This window comes from Rhinopithecus roxellana, chromosome 10, assembly GCF_007565055.1.
Source record: "Rhinopithecus roxellana isolate Shanxi Qingling chromosome 10, ASM756505v1, whole genome shotgun sequence".
In the NCBI taxonomy this organism is placed as follows: domain Eukaryota; kingdom Metazoa; phylum Chordata; class Mammalia; order Primates; family Cercopithecidae; genus Rhinopithecus; species Rhinopithecus roxellana.
Window position 1 is genome coordinate 29,800,432 of NC_044558.1, and position 11,847 is coordinate 29,812,278.

Here is an 11,847-nt window from a genome sequence, read left to right on the forward strand (position 1 = left end):
TGTCTATATATATATATATATATATATATATATAAATTGTTTTATATATATGTAATATAATAATATAATAAGCTAAATGATAAGTAATAGTAGTTTATTTCCAATAGGGAGAATTTACTGCAATAGACCATAACTTCCAGAGTGATTGTGGATGCATACAGTATCTCTGTGGTAACTATGTCTTTTATAACTTTTAAATTATAAATGAATATCAGTAGTATCTGTTTTTCACTATTAACAAGTTAAAAATCTCATTTTTGAGACACATATTATACATTTTAAGCCATTTGCCAGTATTTGAGTATAAAAATGCATTATTATGTTTCAATTTCCTCTTTTGTAATATCTCTAAATGTTCTGAGATGGAATAACAGAACAGAAATATAAATATTTTTTTCAGAGGCCTCAGTGAATTTTAAAGTTGTCATTAGGCTCTTTTTAATATGTCTATATTTACTTTAAAAATATAGACATCTAAAGAGTATGAAGTTATGCTCATTATATTATTATTATTATTATTAGTGTATTTTTATTAAGACAGGGTCTCACTCTGTTACCCAGGCTGGAGTATAGTGGCTCCATCCCAGCCCACTGCAGCCTCGAACTTCTGGGCTCAAGCAATCCTTCCGCCTTAACTGCCTGAGTAGCTTGTACTACAGACGTGCACCACCACACCCAGCTTTTTTTTTTTTTTTGGAAATGGGGTCTTGCTATGTTGCCCAGGCTGGTCTCAAACTTCTGGTCTGTAGCAATCCTCTTGCCTTGACCTCACAAAATGCTGGGATTATAGGTATGAGCCACTGTGCCTGACCAAGAACTCATATTCCAAACTTGCTATAAAATATGGATTTTGAAGGAAGTTCAATCAGTAAACAGCAGTTGATTTTACAGATAAATTTTTATTTTATGTTAAGAAATAGTGTACTACATTTTTAAGTAAATATTGGGTTATTAAAAAATGTAAATGTGAAAATCTTCATTAGTTTTTAAAAATTGGCACATCAGAATGACAACATAAACTCAAATATAAGTTCCAATGATGGATTAGTAATAAACTCAACAGTATATTTTCTTATTGACTGTTTTTTTCTGTTTTAGAAAAGGATGATGTGTGTGTATTTCAAGAAGCATCAGTATTGAATCCTGGACAATCCATGATAAAATATTTGGAAGAAGACTTTTGTTATACTATAGAGTGTCTGGAAGAAAAAGATAACCATACAGGCTTTCACAGTCTGAATTTTACACTGGTGAATTGTTCAAAAAAATGTGATGTTGTAAGTATTCTTTGTAAGTTATTCTGGTGAGAGTTAATACATTCAAAAATGACAGAGTTATAGAATTAGAAATGGTGAATACTCCATTAGTTAAAAATAAACATTGTATAGTTCTTCAATAGTCTACTATTTTGTAATGTGTCTATAAAACATAGACTTTCACTTTCCTGTGCATAACCTTGAACTTCAGGAGTCTTATTCTATACAGCTTGCCAGGTTGCCTTACCTGAGGTTGTTACACCTGCTTGATGAATTTGGCTGTTAGAAGTAAAGGTTAACATCTATCTCACTTCTAATATAACCATGTAAAGTCAATCATTATTGGAAACTTCTCATATTCAACCTTAGAAATTCTTACAATTGTCTGGAGAGAGCTTGTAGTTATGTTTGGAAGAAATAACTCTCCAGAAGTAATTCATTAAAATATTGATATGGTGTCGCTAATCTAATATCATTATATGCAGCACCAGGTATATACTCCATCCCCAAGTGATTATGATTGTTGTGGTACCTGCAAAAATGTATCCTGCAAATTCCAGATGGAAAATGGAACATCAATTGTATACGCGGTATGTTTCATGGAGGGTAACGCTCTGTGCTATTTTCTGAAGGAGGTGTTCTTGATTCAAAGTTTGGAAAATGTGCCCCCCACACACTGCACTGCATACAGCAAACACAGTACACCTACATCACACAAGCCACAGTTACATTTGTTACATTTTAAAGTATCTGATAATTTATGTTGTAAAGAAAAATGCTTAACTTGTGACCCAAATTTATTTTGTCATATATCTTCACTCCTTTTTTCTAGATGTAAGGAATAGTCTTTGAGAAATGCTGATTGCAAAGGAAAGGAACAATTAATACTTTTGTGTGACAGCTAATTTTCGATTTCAGATAAATTACATATTACTGTTTCCTGAATTTGAACATTTACAGATCTTTTCTAATTGAGTTTCACAGAAGACCTTAAACTATACATAAAATTAGAATATAAGACAAGAAAGTAGTCAAGTTCATCAGAATTCTTTACTGATCTGTAAGGAATCTTCAAGCCAAAGTTTGACTACTACTACTACTATTATTATTATTATTTTTTTTTGCAAATTCCAAAAATATAATTCTATCTCTTAAAGCAAATTAACAGAGGTATCAACAGATTAGCATATATATAATCTATCACAAAGATAGAATTCTTTGGATTAGACAATTGACATTTTTCTAACCAATATATATTATGTACAAAAATACACTTGATTTGGTGAGAAAGTAGTGTCAAGGAAGAAATATATATATATATGTGTGTGTGTATGTATGTATAATACACACGTATTATTTTTATTATGTTCAAATCAGTATTGGTTCCTTCACCATTTCTTTTTAAAAATAAATACTTCATTTGGTTGCAAATGACATTTATAAATTTAACTCATGAATTTCTCAGCTTTGACTTAATTAAATATGCAAACAAATTAGAAACACATATTTTTTTTTAAATGCAAAAAGAAAAATACCTGAATCCAATGAGCTTATTATGTTTAAAAATATCTAAGAGCATATAATGTAAGGTTTCATGTCTTTAAAGTGCCTTCTCCTTTCCCAAACTGTCTTCATTACTGCTGAAAATCCTTTAAGATTATATGTATAGAGTGGCCTAATACTTGATTAAACAAAAAGCCTATGTTGTACCAGGTTAAATGGTTGACTATTTAGGACATGCTTACACTTTCTTTAAATGGTTTTAAGAGTGTGATGGTGACTGTTCATCTGAAAATAACCACAAAGTGTCAACATCCTGATTCAGAACAAGGGTAGATGTTTGAATCTCCAGTAGTAGTAAGGATGGAGTGGCAATAAAAAAAACCTTATGATACAAAGTGTTTGCTTGGACAGAATTAAGTCAATTTGTCCAGCACCATGGAAAGTAACTTGAGATTCAAAAATGTAGCCTTCTGCATCATAGCTGGAGGCCTGGTCTGATGTTTAAATTTATCAAGAGAATGGCCTTAATTAATTTAAAGCAAAATCTATGAGAAATTGAGAAGGCCTAGAACAACACACCCTCCACCGTGGTCAATCTTCTTAAAGTAGAATAAAATGAAAAAGAGATGTATTTTCCATCTCTTTTATGAATTTTCCTTTTTGCCTAAGTGATGAGGTAATGCTGACATTAACTACTTTCATTTTTAAATGTGAGTTATAAAATAAAAATATAGATTAACAATTATTTCAGCTGACTTTACTTTTAAATAGAAATTCTGAAATCAAGAATGAAACGGTTATTATATTTAAATACTTCTTGAAAGAATAGGGATACATTTTTAAATAATGTAAGGTATGCACAATTAGAACCACAAGCCAATAAACACTGTCATTTAAATATTTCTTTAAACTTTTTGGCGATAAGGGAGTAGAAGGAAGAATAAACACATCTCAAGAAAGGAGGTATATCAGTAATAAGATTTGTTGTTTTATAATTAGTGAGAAAATATTAGAGCAAGACCTTGGACACTTAGTTAAATTAGACAATTTTGTAGTAGAAACAGACACCTATTTGCTTTTTCACTCTCTATTGTTTTATTTCACATTTACCTCACAGTTCTAGTATGAAACCCAGCATATACAAACACACCACACATGTGTGTGTATTTTTTATCATTTTAGATAAGTATATACCATACACGTATGTTTCTAATTATTTTATAATTACATAATACATGTGTATGTAATAGACATTTCTAATCATTATGGAACATTTTGTGTCACAAGAAGCCTCTGCATCTTGATTTGACTTTTTATTCAATAGAGTAATATTGTACTTAAGAAATACAGCAGATTTTAATATGCTAAATAGTAACTTTCTTTTTATTTTTTAGGAAGGGAGTACCTGGCACTATAACTGCACCACATATGAATGTATTAAAACTGATGAAGGAGCAATAATTCTGAACTACACTATGGTCTGTCCCCCTTTTAATGAGACTGAATGCAAAACGGTTTGTACTTTGTTATATCTAAGAAAATTTAGATAATTATATAATTAGAAAATTTATATAATTTAGAAAATATACATTAATATTGTCTAAGGTCATGCTTACATTGTGGCTTATACATAATGGTTAATGTGTTATTTTCATGAATAAATAAAAGCTCTGTTCTATTTTTCCCATTTGAAATTTTGAGTAATATACAGTGTTCCAGATAATTCTGACTATCTTTGAATAGATACTTTGCAATCATTGGGTTTTTATCTATAGATCCAAAGATTATTGAAAAATCATTTGATCAGCAGACTTGGCCTTCCCTTTAATATGGATTAATAAGCTAAGGAATCAGAGCTTGGGAAATTTTCTTTCTTAAACAAACAGTGAGATTTATGATGTCATTCAACTTTAATGCATGCTGGCCTATGTGATGTTTGCCTTAGCTTTCCTGGTCACAGGCCACTGAAAAATTTAGTACAAGTCACAAGATTGCCTATTCTTAAGTTTTGCTCTATAACTTTCCCTATTCTCTCAGAGAAGAGTTTACTGGGAGAGTAGATTTGTGAACGTGATATAATTTTTATTTTGCAAGATTTTTGTAGATTTATTTATTTAGACAATAATAATTACTAATGAAAACTAAGCTTTGTTCTGTTGTATAGTGAAATAGTACAGTCTAGTCTCATTGACTTTTTTTTTCAGGATGTACCTTTTCAATGATGATGGCTGGCTGGCTAGCTAGATATAACATGTACTAAAGTCACAGAATTTCTGCCCTGGAAAAAATTTGGGCATCATCTTGCTTCACAGACTAATATTTATAGAGTAAATCATTCTCTTATTTCAACTGCAGTTAGCAGGTTGCTAAAGCAATTAGTAATTCTTGTAAAAGTTTAGTCTTAGACGAGAGTCTTTCCAAGAAAGGAAATATTTTTTCATAATAAACTATTAAAGAAAAAGATGTACAATTTTAGCATTCAGTTATATTCAGAAACTCAAGTCAAATGGAAGTGGTTTAGGTTATTTCAAGGAGTTGAAAGTATATAATGGTCATTATTTAGAATAGCTGTTATTATTTTGTTTTAATAAAAATATTTTGTGGCATTTAAAGTGTCCTTTTAAGTAGAATAATCCTTTTACACTCTTTTCCATAGTACCAATGTATAAATAATGTATTTTTAAGCAAACTATCTACTCCAGATTTTAAAAACAAATTCTTTTTAGTAATAGTTAAATTCCAATTATTTTTCTATAAAGACTTTGTGATATTTGATAAAAATTTTAGAAAAGTTAGTTTTCTTGTTCTAGTATAAGAGAGCATGGATGAACACCATATTCTTGGACTTTATTCATTTTTTCTCTTTCTAGAATGAAGGGATTGTGAAGCTTTATAATGAAGGCTGTTGCAAGATCTGTAAGTGAGAGCATAGTCCATGCATTTACTTGATAGATTAGTTTTAATTGCTCATAGTGAGTATGGTTTTTCTCACAAAATTCAATTCTTATGATGCAAAGAGGAAAACAAATTTTATAAAGTGTTTTTGTATCGTATGTTTTTTGTATCATATGGTTAATAATTTTATAAATTAGTCTTTAACTTCTGGAGTGTAAAGAAAGTGTTTTCATTTAGATTAATTTTAATTTAAATATTAAATTTTTATTGTGGCATATTACAAATGGTATTTCATAAGATTTCAGTGTATTTAAAATTGAAAAGTGTCTTGTGATCATATTTGTTTGAACCATACTGAACTTACACAAACAAGTAGATTACAGTTAAAATGGCATTGTGACTCCAAAAACAACATATGGGGTGCAGTACTTTTCAAACCTGTTTGAACAAGTATATAGTTTTATACAATAAATTTGGATATCATTTTAGTAAATAATATTTATATGCTTTTCATAAAAGTTCTCATAGTTGTTTTCATAAAGCTATCTGAATGCAATATATTTTTTATTAACTTGGATTATAAGGTTTATTTCATAGTAATTTTTTTTAATGAGACAGAGTTTTGCTCTATTGCCCAGGTTGGAGTGTAGTGGCATGATCTCAGCTCTCTGCAACCTCTGCCTCCTGTGTCCAAGCAATTCTCATGCCTCAGCCTCCTGAGTAGCTGGGATTACAGGCATGTGCCACCACGCCCGGCTAATTTTTATATTTTTAGTAGAGATGGTGTTTCAGTGTTGGCTAGGATGGCCTCAAACTCCTGGCCTCAAGAGATCTGCCTACCTCATCCTCCCAAAGTGCTAGGGTTACTATTTCATAGTAATTTTAAATATTTTTAAGGACTGAATAATTTGAATAATTTTAAGTGGGTTATCCATGAAACCACATTTAGTTTTCCTTTTAAAAGTGTTTATGAATTTATCTCAATATAAAAATAGAAATTTAGAGAAAATTGGCATAGACAGTAATTTTAAAATTTAGAGAAGCTTTTAGGAAAGGGGCACAACAAAGTTCAATTTAATAATACCATGCTGTAATCACAGCACTTTGGGAGGCCAAGTTGAGTGGATCACGAGGTCAGAAGATTGAAACCATCATGGCCAACATGATGAAACCCTGTCTCTAGTAAAAATACAAAAATTAGCTGGACATGGCAGCACATGCCTGTGATTCTAGCTACTTGGGTGACTGAGGCAGGAGAATCACTGAACCCGAGAGGCGGAGGTTGCAGTGAGCCAAGATCATGCCACTGCACTCCAGCCTGGTGACAGAGCGAGACTCTGTCTCAAAACAAACAAACAAACAAACAAACAAACAAAAAAACAAAAAACCATGGTATAGGGCCAGATTCTTAGATATGAACTGACATGCCTCTTGAGAAAGATTTCTGAATTTCTTTCATGAAAGACTAAATCCCATAAATATGTAAGAGTAGTCTTATATTTTTAGATCCATAGAGTCATATTGAACAGAATATTAGAATGTATTAAAGTATTAATACAAATACTGTGTAATATATACTATCTATATACAATATATAATATGTAATATATTATAATTTATTCCCCCCAAAATCCAATGGAATAGGTTCTGACATTATCTTGATTTTCTGCTTAGTGGGGTTAAATAATTTGTCCAAGTCATACCTCTGATGAGTGATAATGCTAGGAATCTACTGCGGGCCTGATTTCACATTCTGCTTCTTAACTCTTCATGGTATTCTGGAACATTGCCAGGACAAGTTTTAGGAGAGGGCAGAGACTGAATGATGAGCTCTGCTGAAGTGGCAGGGCTAGAATGACTGAATTTTTATTTACGTAATGTCTAAAAAGCCAAATTCAATGCACACCTACACATCGACAACAAGCAAAAAAGTCCAACATAGGATGGCCTGACATCTAATTTGTTATTACATTAGTTTGCACGACTGCTGTAACAAACCAAAAACTGGTTGAAATAGAAATTTATGGAGATTAGAACTCCAAAACGAAGATGTCAGCAGGGCTGGTTCCTTGGAGGGATTGTGAAAGAGAGATCTGCTCCAAACCTCTTTCCTCGGCATGTAGATGGCCATCTTCATGCTCACATGGTGTTTTCTCTGTATGTGTGTCTGACTCCAGATTTCCCCTTTTTACATGAACACCAGTAATACTGAGTTAGCAACCCCTAATGATCTCATTTTTGCTCAATTATCCCCGGAAAGATTGTGTGTCCAAATAAGATAACATTCTAAGATACACAGGTATTTTAAAAGACACAATTCAACTCATGATAATTATATTGGGAAGACTTTTAGGGATAATATAATATCACCTAGATATTTTTAATCACTAAGGCTTTAATTATATACACACTGATTACAAACGTTCTGTTCATTAGAAATAAGCATGTTTTCATTCAGAATTCTTTAAATCAAATATAAACTAATATGAATCAAATAGTCATTGTATCAGGAACTCAAGAAATGAAATTTAACTTTAGAATATGAGGAAATTTAAGATTTCACTTGTTTTTTTAATCTTCTTCAGAGTCTAGACTCTTCCTTAGGTATGAGATGCAGGAATAGAGTCACATGGCAATGTTAAGGCCCTGGCTTCTGTATCCCTATGTTAATTATTAGAGAAGTGAGTATATTTGTGATAACTCAGGGAAGACAGGGGAATATCCCTGTGACTAATCATATGAATGACCAGTATTGGCTGCCACACATTGACACTCTATTAAGCACATTGCTGACAGGACCACACGTAATCCTCACCACAGTTCTGGGAGACAGGTATGTTTTCCCTACAGATGAGAAATAGAAGGTTCAGAGAGAAGCCGATCACACTATTCAATAATAAATTTAGGTCTGTCCAGTATCTGGGCCCAGGATCTTTCAACTCTGCTAAGTTCTTTGAAGTTGCAGAATAATAACAAGCCACTTCAGTTTCTCTCATCTGATGTGAAAGGACTCGTAATGTAGTTTCTGCTGGCCTATTTGAAAACTCTTTGCTGCTGCCTTTGCTTTCTGAAGACCAGGCTATGTTGAAGAGACTGTGGAGGTTGGATACTATCATAGGTTGGATATTATTGAATAAAATCTTTTACAATAAAGTTTTTGAGGGATGAATTAGAAATACCTCTTGGTACAAACAAACTCAGCTAACAATAAATTAATGCTTCCCCAGTTTCATTTATGGAATGAATTAACTTGTTGGCTTTTTATTGGGTGCCTACATAATGAACATCTTTTTAACCACGGGGACCATAATAGTGAATGAAGCAATATCTGCATGGAGAGTGCTCATTATCAAGAAGGGGAAGAAACGCCAAACTCATAAATGTATTCTAATATGTCACTTAGTGATGAGTGGTATATAGAAAAATAATACAGAATAAAAGGAATGGAGAATGAGATGGGCTGGATTGCTAGCTTAAGTGGGGGCTCAGAAAATGCCTTGATGATGAGGCGTCATTTGAGTAGAGACTGAGTGTCCTTGGGAAGCCCCCAGATGGTGAAGAGTGTTCAAAGTGGAGGAAATAGCAAAAGCAAAATGTGGCTGTTGCACAGAAAGTGAGAGGAGGAAGGTGATAGAAAGAAGAGGGTGAGGCATCTTATAGGTCATGGTAAAGATGATTTTTTTTCCTTGACTATTCTTATTCTTGAACTTACATAAGAATGGAAGGGCTAAGGAAATAATCACTAAGTGAAAGCACCATAAGGGGCAGAACAGCCTGCAGTCAACCAACAGCACTGAGCCTTGAGTCACACCATGAACAAGAGATCAGTGAAAAGAGAGAGAACCAGCATAGGAGACTGAGGAGCAATGGGTGAGACAGGATGAAAACCAAAGCAGGTGAGCTCAGGAAGCCAAGTGTGGAAGGTATATTAAGGAGGACAGAGTGATAGACTGGGTCAAATGCTGCTGAGAAGTCAAATAGGATGAGAACTGAGAGATGATCTTGAAATTTAGCAATTTGGAGGTCATGAGTGACCTTGAGGACGGTAATTCTTCAGTCAATCTTAGCTACCCATCTCTCCTTCAAGCAGAGTAGCTTAATCTATATTTTACATGTTGAGGTTGTTTTAAATAAGGATTTCATGGCAAACTGTATTTGAAAATTGGGATATAAGTTCACTCTTTTGTAAATAAGGAAACTCAGCAGGATAATTCAGTGATTTTCCTAAAGTGACAAAGCAAGTTGGAATAGAGAGAACCTTGGTTTTTGCATCTTGATTCAGGGATTACATCCACTATCATACATCATTAAATACAGATGCTTGCATGTAATAGCAAGTGATAATCCATCACACACACAGACACGTATTAAGATACTATGAATGCATACAAAGTGTTTTCATTTGACATTATAAAAGACCATTTCAGAACCATAAATTCAAGTATGACTCATCCATACATTTCAATATGGTTGGTAAGTGATTCTATTAAAATTTTGCATTATTTTATGTTAATGTCCATTAAGATAATGTGGCTTTAAATCTCTCAATTTTTATTTTAAAATTGATGTATATATGTAGTTATGCATTAATTACATATGTGTATATCTGCTTATACACTTTATGGTTCATTCCAAAAATTATTTTAAGCACATATATGCCACACACAGGTTGATGTTAGCATTATTACATGTGTGGAATGTTTCTGATTTCTAATTATGATAATTATTCTAAGATAATAAGATATAAAGTGGAAATCAATAAGTGTAAAGCTTATAAGAAAATATATAGAAATCTATAAGAAAATATAAGAAAATCTATTTAGAAGGTGAAAATAAATATTGCACATAAAAATGTAAGAGGGAAATTTTAAATATCTTTCAATACTGGAATATATTTTATATAAATGCACCAATTTTCAATTGTAAATATATTCATATGTTTAAACAATTTAACATGGGCCTTTGATGAATAAATATATTTTATATTTTATCAGGCAAAAGAGAAGAAAGAATATGCCAGAAAGTGATCATTAAATCGGTCATAAGGAAACAGGACTGTATAAGCCAAAGCCCTGTAAGTGGAAAAATGTCATTTGCTACATAAGTGGCACGCATCTTTTTAGAAAGTATATGTGTTACAGAACGAATATGTTTGTAAGCCAACAAAATGCCAACACTTACAATATTTAACTGAGATTATTCCTACATTCTAATGTTGCTATATTCTGTTTGTGAAGAAGTATGAATTATTCTTAGCATAATCAACAGTTCTAAATGATGATTGCAATCCAGAGGGATAGAAATTGAATCTAAATGTATTTGACTACATGTTGTCTTCACTATGCAATTTTACTCCGCAAAAAGAGTCCTGCTTCTAACTTTGTCCCTTTTAATATGACCTGCAGTGTACTTGAGCCATGATATAACACAAGTTACAATAGATTATTGTGATTAACATATTCCATATATATATTTATGTCGAGTTATATGTGCACATTTAATGCTTTGAATGTTATGTTGAGCATTGCCATGGAATATCCCTTTGACTTATGTGAATGACATTTCACTTATTGTTTTTCACAATCTTCCAACATGCAGAAGCTTGAGGACTGGAGTGATAAGGAAGAAACCTTTTCATCTGATTTTCTTAGTGGAATCAAATAATAACCAGTACTTTTAAAAGTTTAAGACTTTTTTCTCACTGTCACTTCTTACAGATAAATGTTGCATCTTGTGACGGCAAATGCCCATCAGCTACCATATATAACATCAATATTGAAGGTCACCTAAGATTCTGCAAGTGTTGTCGTGAAAATGGAATACGAAACTTGTCTCTGCCTCTGTATTGCTCAGGAAATGGCACTGCAATTATGTACACTCTCCAGGAACCCATAGACTGTACATGCCAGTGGAATTAAACTCTTGGGTTCCAAGAACTCTGTACAACATCATAATGTCAAATAGAGTTAGCTTTTATTACTATTACTTAGGCATGTGGCAGATTTATGTTGTTTAACAATACTGTATTTTTCAGACTTGGAATGTGGAAATTTACCACTTGGTACAAAATGTATACAGTTTCAATAGCAAAATTAAATTTATTGCCTTACTCTATTTTAGAAAATCAAATGACTGTAAGTTGTTCAGCTGAAATGCTATTATGTCTTTAATTGCAACCTGGTGCAGATACAGT

At 32.3% G+C, this 11,847-nt stretch overlaps 1 protein-coding gene across 2 annotated transcripts in view; it reads left to right on the forward strand.

Moving 5' to 3' along the window:
- The window catches only part of OTOGL (otogelin like), a 171,127-nt gene extending 159,555 nt beyond the window's left edge, over positions 1–11,572 (forward strand). For both annotated transcript variants that reach the window (XM_010383676.2, XM_030939363.1), the window contains 7 exons: positions 108–171; positions 1,099–1,277; positions 1,742–1,846; positions 4,154–4,273; positions 5,630–5,675; positions 10,649–10,728; positions 11,372–11,572. In XM_010383676.2, the coding sequence (XP_010381978.2) occupies positions 108–171; positions 1,099–1,277; positions 1,742–1,846; positions 4,154–4,273; positions 5,630–5,675; positions 10,649–10,728; positions 11,372–11,572 (795 nt within the window). The remainder of the gene's footprint in view (positions 1–107; positions 172–1,098; positions 1,278–1,741; positions 1,847–4,153; positions 4,274–5,629; positions 5,676–10,648; positions 10,729–11,371) is intronic.
- The last annotated feature ends 275 nt before the right edge of the window (positions 11,573–11,847 follow it).